The sequence below is a fragment of the Motacilla alba genome, chromosome 6 (genome assembly GCF_015832195.1).
Source record: "Motacilla alba alba isolate MOTALB_02 chromosome 6, Motacilla_alba_V1.0_pri, whole genome shotgun sequence".
Classification (NCBI taxonomy): Eukaryota; Metazoa; Chordata; class Aves; order Passeriformes; family Motacillidae; genus Motacilla; species Motacilla alba.
Window position 1 is genome coordinate 6686878 of NC_052021.1, and position 23694 is coordinate 6710571.

Consider the following 23694-nt stretch of genomic DNA (forward strand, 5'->3'; position numbering starts at 1 on the left):
GGATCTTCACAGGCCTCCAAGCATCCTGTTCTGACTCCTGTGTGAGGCACCTGCCACCAAGGAAATCTTCCCAGCCCATGCAGAAGGTGACACGGGAACGCACCAGACCAGAGTGAATGAGAAAATCAAGGCAAGGTGGTGACTTCCTCCACCAAAAGACTCCGTTTTGGCAATGGCCCCGTAGGGACGGAAGAGAATCACTTCTTCCCTACTGGAGGGAAAAGAGAGAAGGCTGCTCTTGCTCTCCGGCCAGTGTTGCACCTGCTGCTGTGTCCAGGCTTGATGGTGAGGTGGGAAGCAGCGTGCCCAGACCGCTGTGTTTTGAACGCAGCAACAAAGTTTTCAGTGAAGTAGCATGAACTCTTCTAGTTCACCTAGCAGTGGCCTCAAAGGCCCTGTGGCTCTTAAAAAAGTGTCTCTACAGCAAGACCCCTGGTCTGAGCGTAATGCCAGAGCTGGTCCCAGCCTCTCCACGCATGTCTCCTTGGCATGCAATGAGCATCAGGGTCAGAAGCACCCATACTTGCTGCATATGAGCAGCCCCATCCCATGTTCACATTCATTGAGAGCCCCCGGGAAACAATCTCTGTCAGCTCCTGGCATCGAAAGGGAGTTTCTCCACTGTGGTGATGGGGATGCTGAGCCTTAGGTGGAAAGAAGGGTACTGAAGCGGAGGCACACCTGGGCTTGAACCTTCCCTGGATCTGGGCAGTGCATGGAAACATCCGGTTTTAGCAGCAGTCAGGGTTATATTTGAATCTGGATGATGAATTCAGCTAGCTATAAAAAGACTTATATTTACACTTATTGCTGATTAGCTCAAACATTTGGCAATCAGATAAAATACGCCATCAGAAATTTCTGAGTAACAGAAGCATTACATCCCTCCTCGCTTCTCCTCCCTCCTTACAGCCACTAGCTGAATATTGTCATAGTGTCAGCGCTGCTGTTACGGAAAACAGGCAGCCAGCTGCTTCTATTAATCACGCCGCTAGCGCAGGTAGCTGCTGGAGACCGTGCCTAAATCTCTGCTGGGCTCGATCACAAGCCTGCAATTCAGCCACTTGCTCCCCTCCCCAGCAATTTCAGTGGCAGCGAGCGTCCCGTCACCCTTTGCCTCGGACACCACAGGTTTGCAATACGTGCTTAACCACCGGCTCACTCCATCCCTACTCCCTGAATGCACAACGAGGTATTTTACCCCATCAGCAATCCCGCACCACAAATAAGGTCCCCTCTGATGGCTCTAAGCCGCATCTGACTCGAGAGCCGCATCTCCTCTTGCAGAAGGGGCCCAGGCCAGAGTAGGAAGCCCCACGACCCCAGAGGCGGCCCTGCTGCCCCTTTGGGGACCAAGATGGATGGCATTTACCAAAGGGACTGGCACCTCGGGGTGCCAAAGGGAAACGGCTGCCCCTGCCCCTCAAAGAGAGAGTTACCCCCAGCCAGCCAGCACCCAGCCTTTTGTCTCTCTGCTGCCTGCACATCCCCAAGCACTGCTCGGATTGTTCCAAACTATTAAAAATCGATCCTAAAAAATCATTCCTATGTCTATAAACAAGTTAATGGAGTAAGTGAAAACAAAGTACATTTCTTAATGGGAGTGTTATGTTGCCCTCTCTAGGCCCTGGCTCTCAGTGCCGGTTTCTGTAGGCTCCCTGCCAGAGAAGTATCACTCAGAGCTGTTGCTGTTGCTGCTGCTGCTACTCTGCTAATGAATGACTAACTTAGGCCAGAGGGGAAATGACATCACCGGGGTGTAAAACACAACTGCATTAGGAAACTTTTTACCTGCTTTACATTTGTCATAATTATTCTACACAATACGGCCGGCATTTGCATAATTTCAAGGCGTGCCATTATCTTAATTGAAAATTGTTTTCATATGGTTGAATAATGCAGAATGACATCAGTTAAAGCTGCAATGAAATGCACAAGTATAATCACACGGCTAATTACTAGCGGTGTTTGCATGTAAAAATAAATAAAATCGTGCGTATTATTAGGAAGGTACATGCAGCTGAGAACTCTCGTACCGGAGCAGTGTTTTACTCGTAATGGTAGGATTAATTTTCTCTGATGTTCCTACCACAGTAACATGAGCTGATCATTAAGGCGTATTAAAATGATTTGTGTCCCTTTCCCCACCCCCCTCCCTTCCAAATATCTTTCATTTTACACACACACGAGACACGCAGAGGCGCAGTTTTAAATAGTCACCACGGGCAATTTCAGAGCATCCATTGCTCACTGTCATCTCCCTGATTCTTAGGAAAAGGCTCCCTTATCTCAGCGGCACGCACAGAAAATTAAAGTGAAGAGGTGGCAGCGAGCGAAGGCGGCTCTGAGACGCGTTTCGGCTGCGTACGCGTGTGTGCGGGTACACGGCTACGCCGGCACCTACAGCCACGCGTGCCTCCGAAAACAGCCCCTGCGGACAGCCCCCCCTCGGACCCACCCCCCCGGCATCTCCAACAGAAGTTCCCCCAAAACATCTCGTCCCCCTCCCGCCTGGTCTCCAGCCCCTCTCGGGGACCCTCGCCATCCCCGCACCCGTCCCCCGCCCCAGACCACAGACTGAAGCAGCGAATTTGAAAAGCAGATAACGGGAGGGCTCGGGGCTGGGGCGGGGCGGTGCGGGGCTGCGCGGCCCCATCCCGGGCTGCGCGGCCGCCGGCGGAGGGTGCCGGCGCGCAGCGCGTTTGCGCCGGGAGCGCGGCGGCTCCGAAATACGCCCAGGCATATCTGCAAGTTATTTGAATGTATTATTCCCGTACCTGTCATTTATCACTTTATTCAACACGTCCCTGCCAGCAAGAGAGCGTTTGATCTCCCTCTGCCTCCATTTCGTAATTTCCGCCCTCTTAAACATATCGAATACTTAAAAAAAGCCCCGAACAATATCAAAATCCCCCCAACGTGTTTTTTTTTTTCCCCGCTTTTCCCTGTGTTTTGCTTTCGGGTTTGTTTTTTTTTTGTTTTTTTGTTTTGTTTTTTTTTTTGCTTTGTTGGTTTTATTTTTTTTTTTTTTTTTTGTTAAGGAAGCAGAAGGACAGGGCGAGTCCCGCACACACTCCGCTGCCCGCCGGGCCGGGGCCGCCCCGCACCCCGACCCCCTCCCTCCTTCCCCCCGCCCGCACAAGTTCCCGGTCAGCGCGCACCGGTGCGCCCCGACGGCGCGGCCCCTCCGCGCTGCCCCGCCACGCACGGCGGGGAGGGGGACGCGGGTGGGGGGAGCCAGGAGAGGGGGGAGCCGAGCCCGGGCATGCAGGTGGGGACGGGCGCGGGGGAAGGGGGGGGCCGGCGCCGCGTTTACCACCTCGCCATGGTCACTGGTCCTGCCCTGGGGGGTGTCCTCGGGGAGAAAATAAAGTTTGGCGCTGGAGAGAAGTTGCCGGCTGGTGCGCTCCTCCCAGAGCAGCTGCAGCTCCGCGATGCAGGCGGGCTCCTCCGCGCGGCACCGCACGAAGAAGAAGTCGCCGAGGGAGAGGACCCGCGCCCGGCCGCCGCCGCGGCGCTGGAAGCGGAACGCCCTGTAGAAGACGTAGGGGCCGTGCGAGCCGCACGGGGCGCCGACCCACTGCGGGGAACAACAACACGGCAGCGGCATCAGCGCCGGCTCCGCGCCGCGCCGCGCCGCGCAGGGGCAGGAGGAGGAAGAGGGCGGCGGGAGGGGAGCGCGGGAGGGAGGGAGGGGGCTCCGCGGCGGCGGGGGGCGCGGGGCGGGGCGGGGGCGCGGGGCGGCGCGGTACCTGCAGTGCGCTGCGCTCCATCGCGGCTCCGGCGCGATTGAACTCAACATTCTCCCAAACTTGTTGGCGTGAATGGAGCCCGGCAGGTCCTGGCAGGGCGAAGCCGGCCCCGCCGCCCGCCGCCCCCCGCCGCCGCCGCCCCCGCGCCGCCCCGCCGCCGCCGCCGCCTCCCGCCCCGCCGCGCGCGGCGACGCCCCCCCCCGCCGCCCGCCCCCCGCTCCGCCGCCCCGCCGCCGCCCCGCCGCGTCCCGCCGCCGGCGCCACCCGACGCCGGCCGGGCCCCCGACGCCCGCCCGGGCCCGGCAAAAATGCCGCGGGGCGGCGGCGGGCCTCGGGGGGGCGGCGCGGAGGCGGCGGGGCGGCGGCGGGGCCCCTGTCCGCGCTCGGCGATTTTTGGGGGGCCGAAAGGGCGGGCGGGCGCGCTGCGGATCTGACAGGACCTGCCCGTATATGTCTAATATAAAGACCATTTCCTGCGGCGCGAGGGGCGCTGCTCGTCCGCGCGCGCCCGGCGGGACCGCCCGCTCCCACCGCCCGATCCCGCTCCCACCCCCGGCAGCCGCGGAGCGCACGGCGGGGGCTGCGCCCCCCCTGCCGCCCCCCCCGGCGGCCGCGGAGGGCGGGCGGCGCGTCCCTAATTTATTTATCGCCGTTCCCCGGGAAGGGATGGAAAGTGGGTTATCGATTATATAAACACATCAATATTCATGGCGCTGCGCGGAGGGACGCGGCTCGGCCGGAACAGACAGCGCAGGGGGAGGGGGGGCGCGGCGGCGGCGATGCGCGCAGAGAGCGGGCGCGGGCGCGCAGCGGCACGTGCCGGGGCTGCCGCCGCGGGGCCCGAGGCGATGGCTCCGCGGGCGCGGAGGGGCGCGGGGCGGCGGACAGGTGGCTGCACCCCCCGCCAAGAGGGGCGGCCCCTTACCTGCGCCCCGCCCGCCCCCTGCGGCGGCGCCCCGTGTCGGGGAGAGCCGCCGGCTCTGCGCGTCCCGCGCACCCTCCGCTATCCTGAGGCGGGCAGCTCGGGGCGCCGCCGGGAGCCTCGGCCGGCACCGCGGGCTTCGCACTCGGTGCCCGGAGCGGCGCAAGGGCCGCCCCGCAGCGCCGGGCACGGAAAGTTCTCATGGGGGCTCCGGGAGCTGCATCCCCGCAGGTAGATGCTGCCGCGGCGGGCGGGCTGCGCGGCCCCCCGCGCCCGCGGAGCCCCCATTCGCTCACCCCCAGGGTGGACGGGGACGGGCGGGTCATTTTGGGGGAGCTCTGTCCTTCTCCCCCTTTTCCTCGGGACTCCATCACTGCGCGCCAGAGCAGCCAGCCCCGGCTCCGCGGGGCAAGGGGGGGAGGTAGCACTACAGAGTGGCTCCGCAGGGAGCGTGTCCCCCCGCGCTTTCCTCAGCAGTGGCACTTTCTTCCCAATTTTTGGCTCGTTCCCCTCCCAAGCCCCCTCCGCAGGCCCTGATCGCAGGGGGAGGGGGGCAAGGGCGGGCACAGGCTCGGAGCCGCCCCGGCGGAGCGCCGCGATGCGGAAACAAATAAATAATTAAATAAGCAAATAAACAAACGAGCAAATAAATAAATAAATGAACGAGATCGTTAATAATGACGCCAGCGGTGACGTCAGCGCCGCGTGCATCACGACACAGCGCGCGCCGCGGGGGGCAGCAACAAGTGCGGGCGGCGGCGCCGCGGGCGGGGCGCCCCCTAGCGGGAGCCGCTGCCCCGGTCGAAACGCGGGCGGCGGGGCAGGACAGAGGGACAGCGGTGCCCGACGGCGGGACAGGACAGAGGGACAGCGGTGCCCGACGGCGGGACAGGACAGAGGGACAGCGGTGCCGGACTGCGGGGCAGGACAGAGGGACAGCGGTGCCGGACTGCGGGACACGCTCGGAGCGCAGATCCCGCTGGCACCGAGGGGCCCTCCCCGCTGCAAGCCGTGATGTTCGGTGACGGGAACCCCTACGTGAGGCGTAAGGCTTGCTTGGCCCCGGGTAGCAGGAACGGAGAAGGCACGGGAATTTGGGCAAGGTTCGCACCGGTGCCGTGAAGGTGAGGGATTCATCTTGACAACCTCAGCGCCCAAGCCTGGCTGGGATGCTTGGTGCTTTTCCAGGGGCAGGCTGATTTTCTGGTGGCTCCTCTGGAGCAATTACCAAATCCTTACAGTTTGTAAGAGGTTTCACCTTTCCTGCCTTTCATCCTTTGGAGATGCCCCGAGTGCCTGTCCGGCCTGTGGCCTCACGGCTGGCACGGCGGTGAGAACGCTGGGGGCAGGCTGGGATGTTGTTGAGGACAGCAGGAAGCCAGTGGGTGCTGCTGCTTGGGCTTCCACCCAGCAGCAGCATGGCTTGGGTGGGCAAACTCAGCAGAACAGCTCAGGAGAGCTGCAAATAGCAGCCTTTTTGGCCAATAAAGTCTTGTGCTTGGGAGCTCAGTCCCCTGGAGGATGTTTGTCAGGGTATGGGAGGTGACGCAAGTGAGACCCACATCTTGACACGTCCCTGCAAAACACGGAGTGCTGCTCCATTTCACCCCCAGTGAATTCCTGGCCAGAATTACATTCGCTTCTTCTGCGATTCACCTTTGTTTTCATTGACCTTGGCATGTTTAATCAGGGTTATATTCTGACACAGATAAAACAGTTCTCAAACCATTGTTACAATATTTTGGGCACAAACAGGTTTGTATTTGTTTGTTCGTTTTCTTTATCTCAGGCAGGTAGGACTGCTCCTTTCCCACAATATATAATCAAGTAGCAAAGAGAACTTCCCATCTTCATTTGTGCCCAAATCCCTCTGCTTCTACCCCCGCAGCTGGGGCCCAGGCACTGTTGGCAGCCTCTGTGCCAGCCCTGAGCTCCTCCCCGCTGCATGAAGCATCACCCACAGCTCTGATGGTTGCCGGGTCCCATCCTTCCCTCCAGCCACAGTCTCCCTCCAAGCATCCCTCCAAGCCATGGCGTTATAACCTCTGTGAAGAAGGTGGTGAGGCTGAACAGCCAGCTAAGAGCATGCTTGGTCCTCTCAGCAGAGGGATGATTATCCATCCCTGCAGCACGCTGGGAGGCTGGGGTTATGCAGGATGGCTCAAGTCACTGCTCCATGTACTGAGCTCCTGCAGGATCCCCTCCCAACCTTCAGCTGCAGAGGAGCTCGTTGTCTATGGGGCAGGAGAAAGGGCCCAGCATGAACAAAAGGAGGGTTCACCCTCTATCCCCATGGCTCCAGCCCCCAGCCTTTGGTGTCACTTCATCCGGTGCTGCTGGTAGGACCCTCAGCATCCTGTTTAAATTGCTAATGTCGGTACCATTTGGAATAGGATAGCAGCAGAGGCTGTGGCAGTGCAGAAGAGTACATATTCCCAGCAGTGAGGGCATGCATACTCATCCTTGCTCTGACATCAATTTTATAGGAGCCTTCCCCCTCCCCCCCAGAAAATTCTTTATACTTCAAAATAATAAATACAAAAAATACAGAGCCTGTTTATAGCAGAAATTGAAATTCCACATATTATCAAAAGTTGGATTTTGTCCTGCAGGCACTGAATAAGTTTCTTCATATGAATATTTTGTAACTTTCTCTGGCCAAAAGAAATGTGCAAAATGTTGTAATGTTTCTGTGCCTTCTTTTGGACATTCCAGGCTTTTGCTTAAGCTTCTCATAAAAGGCTATTTTCAGTGAAGAGGGGACAAAAAAAAAAAAAAAAAAAAGCAGTCTACAGTATACTGAGTCAATAAAGTAATGCAAAACCATAAAACACAGCAACGATACCAACAGAAGATCAGTAGATTACAAAGGAAATAAGATGGGGATCAAACAGAGTGGTAGCTGGAAATGACTGCATGGAAGCCAAAATAAGGCTGCTCCTAATAAACAGCCAAAGTTGAACCCAAAAGCATTTGAAGCGTTAATTCATTAAATAACCTTATTTTCATGCCTTACAATTAAAAATAGTTGTGGTCAGGCATGTTGGGAGACAGGAAGCAATTGGAGCCTTGAAGCCCGGCTTTGTGCTTGGAAGGGAACACAGCCTGATCCATGCTGGGATGGGGCTGTGCCTGCACGGGGGGGCAGCCAGCAGTGCTGGGGGGCTCCGGGCCACTTACTGATTCTCTCACAGCTCACAGCTTTTCCCTTCCAGGCTTTTAAGACATGGAGGAGTTTTATGGGGAGTGTTCAGGGTGGGAGACAGAGTCACAGCGGGAGCAGGGGCTGTGAGGGTGATGCCAGCCCCTGCTCCCGCTCGGCACACGGGATGGGATGCAAAGCTCTGTGAAATTGGTGTAAGGCCCCATGTTCACTTCAGCAGGTTTTGGGATCAGTCTCTCACTTTGGGAGCCCTCTAGATCAGATGTACGAATCACCAGCTCAAACCATTAATAATACCAGGAGTCAGAGCATTTATCTTCCCTTCAGAAGATCCACCAGCCCCAATAAGTGACCAAACCGAGCAGAAAACCCAAAATGAGTTCAGCTTTCAAACCCCAGTCTTCAATTCGTAGGTGCATTTGGAATTATTTTCATTTACCCTGCATTTCTTTTTGTTGCCCTGGCATTGTGTTTTTAATTCCCCCATAGCACTGCTAGCAGCTCACCTGGAACAAGCGCCCCATCGCCCCAGGGCTCCCAGACCAGGCTGCTTAAAGAAAATAACCATCACTGAGTATCAAGATATTCACCAGTCACCAAAAATAGTGACTGGTGAGACACATCACCTGCATATGCAGAAAGGAGAAGGGTGCCCGGATGGCTGCAGAGTATTCTGAGACCCATAAAAGGGGTGCAGCCATGGGACAGGAAGAACCAGCAGCTGACCAGCCCCAAAAATAGTCATTTTACTCTCACAGTAACTGAGCTGCAGCGGCTGCTAACTGCTGCCTGCAAAGCTGGTTTCATCTAGTGGCACAGAGTGATGGGTCAGCTAAAACAGAGCCCACACCATTTCTGCCTGATTGGTTGCTAACCAAATACACTTTTCAGATGCTGTTAATTGAGTCTGATGAATTTTGCTCCAGTGGGACCTATTACGGGCAAAAATACAAGTGACATCAGAGCCATAACTCATAAAAATCAAGTCCCTGAATTACATCTGAGAGCAATATGAAAATGCAAGTGGGATTTCAAATGGTATCAAATAACTTTCTGTCATACCTTATTAATACCACTGAGCTAATAGAAACAGCTATATTATCATCCTAATGTCATTATACATGTATAAAACACATGCGCGCATACACACAAACACTCTGTGTAATTATAACAACATTATTTTGTTCACGCGGCCTGAAAAATGTGATTAGATGGTGGCTCTGAAATGGCAATATTCAATCAGGCACGACTCGTATATTGGCTCAGAGCACAGCCTTCTACTTATGTAAAATTATGTCTTGTTACGTGTGGTGTAGCGTGGATGGCTGTGGAAGAAAGAGGGAGCCGAGGCCACGGAGATCATTTCATCTCATGTTACAAGGGCTGAATTGTCATTTCAAAGCTGGAATGCCGATACTGTCCAGCAAGCAATCCCTGGCTATCCTTTCTTGTGTGGATCACTCCAGAAAACATGCTAATTTATCTGCTAAAGATAGCTTCCTTCTCACCAAATCCTGAAAAAAAAATCTACACTGGAAATGTTCCTAAATGTGACCAAAAGATTTCTTTTATAGTCATAAAGCTTGGAAGGGGATGTTGCGTGGCAGGACTTTAGATGGGCTTCACTTTCCAAACAACGCACAGGAAATGCTCACCAGCCATTTCACATCCAGCTCCTGTCAAATAATTTACCTCCACTGTTTTTAGTGAAAATATACATATATGTGTGTGTGTGTGTATATATATATATCTATATATATATATATATATCTCCCTGTATGATTGGGATGGCTGGGGCTGGAAATATCGCCGTAAGAATGCCAGGCCATATTTACCCAAGTCAGTGGTCAAAGCAAGTTGCTATTCTCAGTGTGCCAGATTTAAATCGGTTTAAGTAAACAAGCTGACCTCTTTCCACTTTGCAGGTCTGAGCTGTTGTGGCTGGGTTTTTTTGGGTGGTTTTTGGTTTTGGTTTCTCTTTTTTTTTTCCTCTGAGAAAAATCCTTTTTAAAAAGAAATTTGGTAGGCCCCAGAGGACAGTGAGCAGTTGTCTCAGAAGGAGCAGTCAGTGCTGGTGGGGAGCAAGTCAGGGCAAAGTGGGCTTTGCACCAGCCAAACTCAAATTTTGCTTTGTTCTGCCCTGCCATCATATGAAAGCAAGGGATTTCACCTCCTTACTGACTTTGACTGCCTTCCTAATGCCCAAGTGCTTATGATGACTCTTGCTCATCTGTTTTGGGATTGAGTTTTTCCATTTTCCCCAGTTTGGTTTGTGCAAGGATGTTGATCTCCTAGTTATTGAGATCTTTCTTGCCAGCACTAGAATGAGATGCACTGACACAGAGAAAGCCTTCCTGAGGTCCCCTGACTACCTGCAGGGCTGGAGTGTCCACCACCACCAACTTGCTCTTTCCTTTGCATGCAGATTTTTTCCTGGTGAGCACTAGCAGTCTCTTCTGCAGTTATTCCCACATCTTCATCCTTTACCTGAGCTACAAATGTCACAACAATAATGAGTTAATCATCTGGTACAGTTCAGCAACATCTAACCTTTAGCTAAGCTGTCTTTGAGCCATCCCACCTAAGCAAGGCAGCTCAGCAGACAACCTGCTGCAGACTGCCCCACACTTTGCCCTCTTCCTGGTTTTGCCTGAAAACAGCTTTTGGCATCTGGTGCCAAGTGGCAGTGGAGGGGAAAACAAATCAGAATAGCTCCTGGTACCTCAACTCTATGGCCTGAAGCATCCTTGTCTTACAGTGTCCCAGGTCACTGTGGTCCCTTGCCCAGGGGGGGTGGACATTTCTGCACCTCCTGCTGAGGCACCATTGTCAATAACTACAGGTTATAAACACAAAATGTAAGTGGTAAACACTGAAGAGGATGCAGAAATCATTCCTCCTCCTCTCCATCCAGGTACACACGTCAAACTAAAACACTAGAAGGGAAATGGAATTAATCTTCAAGTCCAGCTTTGCCAAACACACGGGGTTGTCCATCCACTGTTTCCAGGGAGCAGGAATTGTTGCCATACCAGAGTCCTCTCCTCCTTTGCAGCTCCTCCTTTTCTTGTCCAAGTGAGTGCTGGACACATTTCTGAAGTACAAGAATCTCTGAGGTCTAACCACCATGGATTCAGGCCCCTGGGGATGATAGTGTTGGTGGGGTTTTTTTAAATCCTCTTGAGAAACAGATGCTTTGGCTCATCTTCATTATACCTAGCCTGATTTATTTTAATTGCTCTGGGTATCCGGAATACTACGATTGCATAATCTCATGCACATGCCTTTAAAAGGAAGCCTTGGCTGCAAAGCCAGGAAGGCAATGTTAAATATGGAAAAGGTACTATGCAAAGTCTCATTTATTTTGAAAATCACTGGAAAGATTTCCACTGAAAATTCACAGCAAAACATATGCCACATTTGAATAATGACTTAGAGAGGTGCTTTACCTAGCTTAGAAATAAAAAGGGATCTAAAAATTGCAGTCCTTCAAAAAGATCTCACTCCCAAGCCCTGAATTTTGGTGAAACCAGAGGACAGCGTGATCCTTGGTGACAGCCACAGGGAGGCCAGAGCTGGCTGCTGGGCACCGTGCCTGGTGGCAGCGCTTCCACCCCTACCAAAATTACCAGAAAACAGCAACCCAAGGGAAAATTCATTCTGAGCAGAGTCAGTGGCAAGCACAGGCTCAGGACAGCAAGAAAGGAGGAGGCCTGATGAGATCTGCCCTTCCCAAGTTTAGGAATCCAGAGCTTCATCTCAATAAAACTAAGCAGGAATAACAGGACTGCAGAGAAATACCTGAAGATCATCCACTTATCTTATCTGATGCACTGCATAAGATGCCAAATATTGTCTGCTTGGGAAGAAAAGGTCTGCAGAAGCCTTATTCCAGTTAGGAAAAAGTAGTATTTCAGGTACTTTAAACCTGGACCTAGAATAAGTCTTTATTCTGAAGTTGTGTCCATACCCTATCTGTTATTAAGATGCTGCTTTCCTGGAAAGAGATCCATATTGTACCAAAAACTTATTCTGTATCTGTAATTTTTTAATTTATCTCATTGAACAAATTAATATATGCCATAAATACTGCTCCTGAAGAAGCCAATAGGGTTACTCTGTGAAAGAATGTGAAATATAACTAAAAAAACCTTCAAACCCCACCCTTACCTGTGGCTTATTGATATGCTTTCCTGTCCTCTAAGGAAAGGAAAAGCCATGAGTTTTATAGGCTACCGACACTGCGTTAATTATTTCAAAACATGAAACCGAGGTTTTATTTTGCAGGAAACACAGTCAATTTGTCCTCACCAGCCTTAGCATCCACAGAGAAATGTACATGTGTGCTCTGTGCCCCTGGGAACACCCCACATATCCTTCACAGGGGAGGGAGGAGACCATAATCATATCTGCTGATTTTGAAGGAGAAATGTGAGCGGTTTTCACTTGGCATTATCTGAGACGTTACCAGATTTGTGTAGATTTGGCAGTACCCACTTGCCATGCCAGACTCCAGAAGTGCAGTCAGTGCTACCATACCTAGCTGGCAGGTGCTCTGAGGGGCTGTGAGCAGGCAGCAGCCCCCCAGTTTACAGGATACACCTTTAAACACCCACCAATTTACTCTGGGTTCGCAGATGTTAATGAGATTCACGTTTGGGAGAAGGAGCCTACAGAGACTATCAGGAATATTAATGTTAACACAGGAGTTTATTAGTGCCTGCATGTTGAGAAGTGGGTAAGGAAATCCTCTGGGGTTTGTTGCACTATCAGCAATTACCATGTGAGATTTCTGTTCCTGGTTTTCCTGCTGAGAAGGCTTGGGAAAAAAGGCTTCAAGATTGGTCTTTGGGCACTGTTTGAGTTTTTAAGTCACGTGGATGTTTCCCCCATTGCCTTCTGCAAACCTCCATTTCTCAAACAAGAGCCAAGGGCTTTCCCTGTCCATCTCTCTCTGGAGATTTGCCATTTTTAGCTCAACAAACCCACGTGCCTTATGCTTGCAAAATTCCTACGTGCATCTGCCATCTCAGAGAATAAAAGTAACCCTTCAGGAATGGGTCTGCACATCTGTTTTGTTCAAGTCAAGCCAAGCTACAGCCTTTGCTTCACTCCCTTCTCGTGCTCCTATCTCCGCTGGTGGGGAGATGGCCCCAGCATTGGACTCATGGTGGAAGCAATGTGGTGCTGTTGCTTATTCAGTTTCCAAGAAGTCATCAGCACTTGGTTTCATGAGGACAAACGATCAAGATGTAAGTGCAGACTCTGGAAACCTGTCCCTGACATGCCAGAAACCCTTCCTGTCCCTTCTACTCTTTCTCTTTTAATAGCTATAAAACCTCGTGCCTTTTATCTAAGTTGGGATCTGGTGCTGTGATCAGCCTTTCTCTATAGTTTACTTTCTTTTAAAGCTCTTATATACTAAAGGGGGAAAAATATATAGGATGGCTGATTGCAGTGGAACCTCTCAGCACAAGCCAGGGATGCTGCCTGAGTAGACAGAGGTGCCACAGAATTCAGTGGGCTGGTGGCAAGAATGCTCAGCGAGAGGGGTATGCCTGGGAGGAGCTCTGTTCCTCCTGGAAGCTTCATTAAGGCTCCTCTTCCAGGAGGTATAGATAAAGATGAACCAGACTTTGCTGATTTTGTTAGCATGCCCTCTGCCACCTTGCTGAAGGCAGAGCCAAAAGTTCCAGCTCATTTATCCCAGGTGGCACAAGCCAGGCACTGCTGGTCCCTTGCCTGGAGGTTCACCAAATCCCACCAAAGTACCCTTGGCCCAACAGTGCCTTCACTGATGGACATGGTACCCTACTGGCATCTCCCAACACAGACGTACCAAGAAACCTTCCCAGATATAGAAAATTCCTGAAACAGTCTTGGTTAAACTCCAGCTGTTTGGTGGGCTACAAGAAGTGCAGCAATGCTGCTGGAGGAGATCTTGGTTGTTACATTTAATTAAAGATTCTGCTGAAAGTTCTGCTTAAAATCACAATGCTCGCTGCTTAGAAAAGCGTTGGTGATTCCCCCAGAGGCCTGGCCAGCATTCCTGCTCCTATTGTACAACATTATTGATTAATCAAAACTAATGCTCACAGCTGTTGCCTGATGGATAATGTCTTTGGTGTTTGCCTGCATATAATTATTTACTACTTTATTGATGTTATTTATTTCTTCATTAAGTATTGTTGGCTGTTTAATTACGTGAAACACAACTGCAAGTGCCGCTGCTAAAAGCCATGGGAAACGCTGCCCAGAGCCGAAATCTTTCAACCATAAACTCCAAAAATAAATCTAAATATAAAAATATTGTAGCCAGCCTTTTGAGTGAAGGCCATCAAACCGCAGACATGTTACATGTCATCTGGAGGCTGATGCCAGAGCGCCACGTTCGGATAGATTTGCAATGCTGATTTAAGCGCGCATGGCAAAGGACTTCGCAGAGACGTAAATAAGTTTTATTAGCTCTCCAAAACACATATGAGAGGTCCTTATTTTATTCTTGGTAGCTGAATTTTTGAAATAAATCAAAGTGAAACTCTGATTTCCCAAAACTTACAGTCAGGAGTGCCTAATGAAGCTCCTTTCAACAGCCATTGCTGGCTGAGATCCGAGGACTTCCCAAGCTGGCTGCTGGCCCTGTTCAATGCCCCAGTGACAAACTGGGAGTCTCTCCAGGCTCTTCCCTCTGCCCTCCAGCTCTCTGCAAGAGACAAGGACTCAAGGGCTCCTGCCCCCTCTCTGCCTCTGCACCCTGCTGCCCTCACCCCCTCAAAAGCACTGGGCAGAGCTACTGCAGCAGGTCTGTGCCTGTCCTCATTGAATTAGGGAGCTGACATCTAATCCTTGGATCAACATGGGATGAGAAGGGATGTGCTGAGGTTTATTTAGCTCATTATATAAGACAAATTTTAACAGAACCACTTTTCTTTGCAACACTAAGTCATGGGGGGCTTGGGGGCAAAATCAACATCTTAAATTGTATCTGGAAACCAACAAGCACTAAGGAGAAACTAGGTTTAAGACATGTTGTGGCTCTCAGCAATCTCTAGGTACTTATCATTTTTAAAAAACAGCCAGGTACATGACCACAAATCCAGTATTAGAGAACTTGGAAGGATCTCCTCAGCCTGCAAAATAACCAGAGGACCACAAGCTCTGCTGCAGCTCACAAATCATTAACACACCTATAACAGATCAGAAAGAGCCTCTGTATCTCCTAACTTGTAAAATAAAAATTCCTTCTCTGACATCCACTCCAAACAGCACTCATCAGGCCCTTTCCCCAGGGCAGGAGAACAAATTGCTCTGGAAGTCCTCGCCTGGACATCAGTGCATTTGTTATTTGGGGGCTACTGGCCTGAATGTCTCTATGCAGCTCCCTGCAGATCTCCTGCTTACTTCTGAGGCAGTGCATTACCATCAGGGAGGACTTGGCCCCTGCTTCATGAAAAGTACATAAGACAACCAGTAGCCAAACCTCTAACTTCCCTGTGGCTCTGTCCTAGGGCACAGCCTCTGCTTTTCCTACGGGAGCCCTGAGGGGGACCAGCCTAATGCCTGGCGCCGTCAGGTCACCTGTGTGTGTTCTGACGTGTCTCAAGCCCAGAGCACAAGCACAAGTTGGTCGCAGGGCCCGAGTTCTGCCCATGATCTCAATAGACGCTCATCTCTTGTTTTAACTAAAACATGTCAGGGAAAACCTGAGAGAAGTAATAAGCAGAGAGGAAGAATTAAAAAAACCCAAACAATGATGGGTCTAGGGAATTTGGTCTCCATTTCCCTCCTTGTTTCCTCCCCAACCTGCACATTTTCATGCATTTCCTCTCTCTCAGGCCAGTTCTTCCTCCTGTTTTTTAAAATGTCACAATCTTTCCTGTATCCCTTGTGCCCACGTTGTGAGGGTACTGTTGGGCACCTTTCCAGCAGGGATGCACAGAGCAATGGGGAGCACAGCTAGCATTTTCAAAGGAAGCTAAGGAAATCTTTATGGAGAACTTGGTGAGAATTTGGCACTTGGCATCCTTTTGCTCCTTTGAAAGTCCCACCCTTCAGGAACAATCTAAACAAATGTATGCCCCAATGCTGATAAATCCCTTTGGAGAGATATCAAAGAAAATCTTGCAGGGTTTGGAGACCTTTGAAGAAAGGCAAATATCCTGCCAACCTGACGCTGAGATCTATCTTGTTCCACCATGTGGTCCAAATCATCAGAGTCCTCCATAGCTCCCCTTCCTCCTTGGGGGGTGGAGAGCAGCACTGCCTTGCTGAAGAAAGGGATTTGCAGGCCAAGAGGACAGCATAATTTGAGAAAAATTCAAATGAAAAATTACTTAACAATGGAACTTGTTACTGTGTCTAAAAATATCTCAGTGAGTCAGATTACTGAAAACAGCAAAGCTAAGGAGCAAACCCCGTAGCCTCTTCTCAGCAGTCAGCTGGCTTCATTCACTAGCTTGGCATCTCTCTCCCCTTATGTTTTTAATATCATGAGTGGGTTTTTTTTTTAAGTTGACAGTAAGTTAATGTTTAATGGTTTGCCATGTACAGTTCTGGGTGTTTACATGTTCTGCAACTAGCCAAATTTGTAGAGCAAATTAAAAGTCTGTAAGAGCAGGATAGGTGAATTACAGGTATCTGTTGCTCAGAAGATATTACCTCATTGTGTCCTGCATGCCCCCCAAAATAAACGGTTTCAATTATGTTTTCACTTTCCCCAGCAATATTAGCACCTCTCGGCACTGCCAGCCGGGGCCATCGCTCCTCAGTCTGCGTCTGTTACAGCTCTGTGCACATACACTTCCTGGGAATGCGCAACCTTGTGTGACACCATGGTCCCAGGCTTTGCAGGGTAACCTATTAAACCCTCTGGCACAGGACCAGGTGCTCTGGAGAAGCATGGGAGAAGAAAAGGTGGGGACTATGGTGTTAATGCTTTTTTATACTAATGAGATGGATGGGTGTGACCCTTTCTTCCACTGACCAAAACATAAACAGTGAGAGTTTTCCACTCCCTGACGCTGAGTGAGCCATTCCCCACTCCTCGCTGGAGGGGTCTTGCTTGTCTTCTCCTGTTTCACACATTTCACAACATTGCTCTGCTGCTCTAAAGGTCCCAAAACCTTTAGAACTGGCCCAGGTGGGACCTAGTCTCTCCCACTGTGCCTGGCCTGCGGGCAGCTGCAAGGGAAGCCACCAAAGCCCTCAAACCCCTGTGACACCGAGGGGAGAGCAGGGCAGCTCAGAGATCCCCCTGCCCCAGACACATGCTGTAAATCTGGGTGTTACCCCCTCCACAGGATGCGGCGGGTTCCTTCTCCACACTGCCGAGGTGTCCCTGGCCATACGAACAGAGGTGGCCGACGTCCCTGTGCTGTCGCTGAACCCACCAGGAAAGGGCTCTACCAGCCATGGCAAGCTGGCAGAGCTGGACCTAAGGAAACAAAATTAGATTTTTAGAAAAGGGCAATGTGTCTTGTATTGTCAATGTTAAAATTCCCACTGCTAGGACTGGGAACAGGATTGGGCCCAGGCTGCCTCCCTGTTCTTTCCCAGGCTCATGAAGATTTAAAATTCTGGATTTAAAATGGTAGTTTATTTCTGGCTGACCTGTTTGGCTTGAACTGTTACATGTTTTTAGCTTATTTTTATGCTCCTGTGTTAGTACACAAACCTAACCAAGAACAAGAACAACACTGTTCAGCCTCCACTGGCTGCACAGGCTGAAGTCCCCCAAAGCCATGGCAATCTCCCTGTCCAGCTCCTCTTGGACCACGTGAATTCCTCAAGGGAAGTGAAGGGGTGAAGGCGAGGGCTCATGGGCACATCCCTCCTCAGCAACGTCCCCCTGCAGATCTGATACCTCACAAATCCCTGTGGGGTGACAGGGATGAATGCGAATGGTGTGGGGCATGTTGGTCAAAGAAAACCCTCACACACGCACGACTGGATCAGCTCATGTCATTGGATGTCAATGGCAAACTTTGTGACATTCCTCCGTGTTCATTTTTTTCCCTTTCCCTGCTATTTGAAGGAGATTTTATCTTCCCTTCCCACACCCCTCCCATCACCCCATGCCTGTTTCGCTAAAACCCGCCTTTCGGGTCAGAGTGCTGGTAAGAGATTAATTTTACACTGCAAGGAACACCAAGCAGAGTATTTCAGCTTTGACATATGAGATGTCTGTTACCATATTGCAGTTTTTCTAAATTAAATATTAGGAAGAATTAAACCCAATTGTGGTCTGTGTTCCTATGGAAAATATTTCTCTTCCAAACAGTCCCTCCATGCTAAATGACTTAACTAACTGAAAACACAATAAATATGCAGCAAGTTAAAAATCTATATTATTCAGGTTTTAAGGCTTATAACTAAAAGTGGTTTAATGTTTCATGCCTAATAATAGATTACTCCTATCACATTTCTAACCTTTATTTCTACCAGCTTTGAAGTCCAGCCATATAAAGGCTGTTTGTAGAACCACACGAAAGTTAAAGCAAATATTACTCAGAGTGATTCATATGAACAAGAATTTGCAATGAAGGCAGAGGGTTTTTTGTGTCTGTATCAAAGGAAATGAAATGTTTGCAATATTTTCAGTTGATAAATGCATTAAAACATTTTAGTTGTGTAGTATGAACATTGCTGACATAAACAGACTTTGACCTGAAACAGATTGTATTAAGCTCTGTGGGAGAGGGAGCATTAAAAGAAATAAAAATAAAATTAAAAAAAAATAGACATTCCTAGATTTCAGAATCTGCCACAAGGTCACCGCAGTCCTTAATTAGCTGAATATATTAAGAGAAGGCTGGAACACAGATTCTGTAAAGAGAGCAAATGTATGTTTAATCCTCTGTTCTTTGCTTACAGATTACCCTTTCAGAACGGGTAACCTTATTTTCTTTTTAAATATCTATTTACCTTTTTGAGCTTTGCATAGCAAAGCAGGGTTTCTTTTTTTTTTATTTCCTTCCCACTGTTGCAAAAGAAATTAATTTGTTGCTAGTTGCTATGCATTGGCAGGATTTCTGCATAAAGAATGTAAGCCATCTATCTTTGTATTCAAGATATAGTTAATCTGGCAGTTAAAATACTTTGGAAACATTTTGATGACTTATCTGGAAAAGTAGCTTTGCATTTTCAAAGAAAACTCAGAACTGTATTGCAAGAGGAAGATAAAAGATATATGAAGTGTTTGTTCCAAGCGATACTGTTCATTTAAAGATCAGAATGTAACCCCACCCAAGCAATTATTGTGGAAAAACAAGACAAAAATCCTTATACAGCTTTCTGACACGGTCTTTATTTGGGAAACAAAATAACTATATTACAGTTATAGTCTAATGGATTGCAAGCTGTTTTATTAGAGTCAGCTGAATCCTGTTTAGCATAAAAAAGAACTCTGTTTGCTATCAAGAACACATTTACATTAATATGACTTTGACAAAGTAAAATAAAATCGCATTAAGATGATGTAAGTAGATAAGACAATGAAATCTCTGTGAGATAGTTTTGGCAGACCAATTAGAGTCAAGTCCCTACAGGAAAGAAACATATTTTTATACCAAGTATCCATGTGTTTTTAAGTCGTAGAGTGGCCAAAATTAATCCCATGCTTAAAATACTTCCAGCCAGGGAAAAGAGAAAGTTTATTATTATTATTTTTATTTTTCCCTTGAAAGGTAAAATTTCTGATAAACGACATTTTTATTTGCAATAATACAAACAAGTTTTGTTCTCTGCACTAGCCTGTAATCATCCTGATTATTGCAAGGGACTTTCCAATATAGAGCAGCTGAAAACAAGGTTTTAGATTACATGGTAATTTAGGAATGCATGAAAAGCCAAGCAGTCACCATAATAGAGCACTGCACAAACTTCATGGCTTTTACAGCAAAACATAACATATGTTTTGTGATTCATTTGAATGATTTTTCAAGTTTTTTGGTCAAAAAATATGCCGAGCTCTACTATTGGTCCTATATTTAGGGAATCTTACTCTTGAAAAACGACAACGACACCACCCCCCCACTTTGATGTTTCTCCTTTTAGTTTGGCCATTAAAGCTCGGCAGTGATGGATGGTGATAATGCTGTGGGGTTTATGAGTAATCAGGCCTTGGCAGCCACAATATTTCTTTTGTAGTGAAACTTTAATATTCCTTTGGCCGTGCATAAACTTTTTCTGCTTTTGGAATTATGCTGCATAAGCTACCCACTAAGCATTACAAAACAGATATTGCCCAAAAGCTGGTGTTTTATTTAACACCTGACAGGGTGAAGCTTCCCCCCAGGACAAGAGCCGGGCTGTAGCAGCCCCTCTGTGGTCAGGGCAGGGCTGCATTCACAAGGGGAGCCCCTGCTGTGGGAGAGGGATTTTTTGGCCGTGTCCCAGGCAGGGCACCCCAGACACCCCCAGTCTCCTCCTCCCCTTTCACGTATTTTTAGTGAACTTGCTGCAGCAAACACCAGGTGTCTCCACTTAGCTGGGCTACAGCTTAAAAAAGGGGCCTGCTACCAAAAAAAAAAAAAAAAAAGAAAAAAGAAAAATTAGGGCTGTTCTTTCCATGGCTTCTATTGTGCTTGTTGCAATGCTGCATGCGAGGATGAGGACGTACAGACACGACATATTCATATTTTATTTTGTCACTCAAGACACCTCTGTCAGGCAAGGCAGGACTTTCCAGAGTTTGAAATAATCCAAATTCAATCACTTTAAAGCTGCTACAATATGCAAGTCCTGGCAGCCGTTTTAAATTAATGGAACATCAGATGTGCTCTGATCCTCTCAATTTCCTTAGGCAAGGGAAATTCTGCTGCGGTGGTAGCGGGAGGGGAAATATAGGGCTATCAGTAAAATAAATGTCAGCTTTTGTCTGCTGATAGAAAAATGCATACGGCAAAAAAAGATACAGTATTTATTGCTCTGTAATTAAAATCTATTTCTATATGTGGTAAGGTTTATCTTAGTGGTTTGGACAAGTGAACTCTGTGCAGTCTGATCCACAGGAATGGACGTTAAATAAAGCCAAAATACAAAACTGTTTTTTATTTGGCATTTTACAAATACAGCTCAATATTTTGCTTGCACGTAGATATTTATTTATTGTGCCTGCTCATGTGTTTATTAATAAAAAAATTAAAATTCCCATCTTGAAAGTCCAGTTCCAAAGGACAGATTGGATTTTTGTAAAATCTGGGGGAATGGGGAGGGTAAGGGGGTGTGGGGGAGAGGAAGAGAGAGAAAATCTGAAAAAACTCGATAGCAAGATGCCAGCCTATAATTTGGAGTTTACTTAGAAAGTGTAAACATTCACTGGGTTTGTCAAAAGGTTTGCAGACTTGAGAACCTTTTGATCAAACCTGGGCTGTGTTTTGAGGATACTTGCCCTGAAATGTGGTTTTCAATATGCAATTCAGTAGCTTTTGCTTTTGAAATATAAACAAGCCCAAAAATTCAAATTAAGGCTCTGAACCCTGCATAAAAGCACAGGCTTTTATGGCGCATGGTTTCTGCTGATCTGTAGGGCTAATCAGCCAGGGCTGTGTCCTGGCTACAAGGGCCCACATTTCATAAAGTCGTTTTCCTGAAACAAAAATATAATACAAGCTGTCAGAGTTAAATTGAGGACAAGGTATTTCTTTAATTCAGATTTTTCAGTTATTTGCTTTATATGAGGAGAACCTGGCTTCTTCCATGCTAACTGGGACTCACATTGCCAGACAGTATGCTTAAAAGTTATTTTTAAAAATGCTGGGGTTTGAAGGCTCTTAAATCCTTTGATGTAAATGAAAATAAAATCATAGTCTGGAACCTAACAGAGACTTTTAATCTTGATCTTAAAAGCATGAATCATACTACAGCATAGAGTAAAACTATTTTCTGTCCTCTGCACTCGCCTTCTCTACACATACTGATATTTGATATTTATAGGTGGCAATTAGAGGTACTCTCAGGTAGTCCCAGTGCCTCCTGCCAAGCTCTGTATGCAGTTACTGCCTTGCAGCCTACGGCTGAGATTTCTACAGCCTTGCTGCTTTTCTCATTTCAATATGACATTTCAAGCAAGTCTGATTAAAACAAAGCAAAGCAGAAGCAAAATGTCTCAAATTCCAGGTGAGTAATGTTGTGGCAACAAAATGTAGACCAATTACTGTCTCAGAGTAGGAAAACTAATGGCAAGGTAGAGATGTTGCAATAAAATTACAGAAAAACTCTGATAGCCACTGTGGAAAACCCAGCCACTGTCTTCTGCCAGATCTGGGGCAGAGCCCCAGTCCAGCCCCAGCCCACCTCCAAAAGCTGCTCCACTGGGTCTCAGAAGTGCAGCCAGCACACAGATGCCAGGTTTCAAATACTGGATGAAGAAAGGCCAGCTGAAATATGTGTTTTAATCAGATTTTCATGTTGTAAAATTTCAGCTTGATGCTAAATGGAGAGCATCCCATCCCAGATCTGCCAGCAGAGGCGTGCTTTCCCTCTGCCTGCCTGGAGCACAGGTTAGTGTCTGCCAGGATGCTCCCTCAGGATGGGGACTAAGCAGAGACAGCAGGCCCAGAACCCCAGGGTGTCTTTCAGTGCTCCCCAAACAAAGGCAGCAGTGACCTCGGCTGAGGATGCTCTCCTCAGCCCAAAGGGCTCCCCGGGATCTCCTGCCAAGCCAACTGCCTGGCATCTGCAAGGGTGCAGCGGCATGGCTGATGGCAGCCACACACCTCGCTCCTTCATCCCAGGGGTCACCCCGAGGGAGAGCTGTGGGAGGTGGGACACAGCCTGGCAGTGCCCCTGCTGGCAAGCAGACACGTGCTGTGGTGGGAAGGGGTACCGTGGCCTTGAGGGGTGCTGTGGATGGTACCAGATCAGGCTTCTATTCTCCGAGATCCTGCCATGGTTTTTGTCCCAGAAAAGGCTGGGATCAGCGAGAAATTAATTCCAGATTTGTTTACTTTCTGCAGTCTTGTCCTGGTGAGTCTGAAGGCAATACAGGATGCTTCCCACAGTTACACAGACCACCAAATCATGACAGCAGAAACAACCAAGATGGAAGTTTATCCTACCTTTACAAATCAGACATTGAATCCCCATGTCTGAATCTTTCTGTATTTGAAATTCTCCATTGCCTTCACTGGGTTTTAAGGTAAAGAATTTGAATATTTGTCCCTAAAAAAAAAAGTACCAAATTAATATAACAGCATGGTAGAGTTTCCATTTAACTGCACACAACAGTCAAGATATTCAGACTTATGGCTCCCAGTGCAATTGTAATTCAGTTTCCTTGCTCATACATAATGCTTTTATCTACTCTGAATGAGGTTATTTTTAGTTCCTTAACAAGCCTATATAATTCAGCTGTCACAGCTTCCATAAGAACAATACCTTGGAATTTCCTGCCTTTAATTTGGACTAACTCCTGTCTATAAGCATCACATTAGCAATGTTTCCAACTTGTGTGGTGACTATGAAATCAATCATTGCATACATACATGCTACATATATATTTATAATGTTTGACAACCATTTGCAGAGGTAACATCTCAAAGTAACATTAGGATCTCCTCTGGATAAATGCAACAGATCCAGCTGGGCTGCCTCCTCTCTGTTCCAGCCTTTGCAGCTGGGCTGTTGGCTGTGAAGAAAATTCTCCTGCCCATGCAGGAGACAACAGCTATGAACCTGCCTCAAGTCCTTCCCTACTTTTTCTGTCCTGAGGACTTCTCCTGTTGCCTGACCACAGGAAGATGATGGTCCTCAGGACAGAGATGCCTCTGGCACACACAACAGGGCCCCTTGTGTTGCAGAAGTGCACTGGGGGAGCTCACCCCGATGCCCCATGGCTCTGAGCTGTGCCCAGCCCA

The 23694-nt window shown here is 48.6% G+C and overlaps 1 protein-coding gene across 6 annotated transcripts in view; it reads right to left on the reverse strand.

Moving 5' to 3' along the window:
- ARID5B (AT-rich interaction domain 5B) overlaps positions 1-17235 on the reverse strand; it is a 127069-nt gene extending 109834 nt beyond the window's left edge. For 2 of the 6 annotated variants that reach the window (XM_038141728.1, XM_038141726.1), the window contains exon 1: positions 3320-3691. In XM_038141728.1, coding sequence (XP_037997656.1) covers positions 3320-3610 — 291 coding nt within the window. In that variant the 5' untranslated portion in view covers positions 3611-3691. Of the gene's footprint in view, positions 1-3319; positions 3692-3752; positions 3901-17125 lie in introns of those variants that run through there. The other 4 variants (XM_038141725.1, XM_038141727.1, XM_038141729.1 and 1 more) reach the window with 4 other exon arrangements.
- Between the last annotated feature and the right edge of the window lie 6459 nt (positions 17236-23694).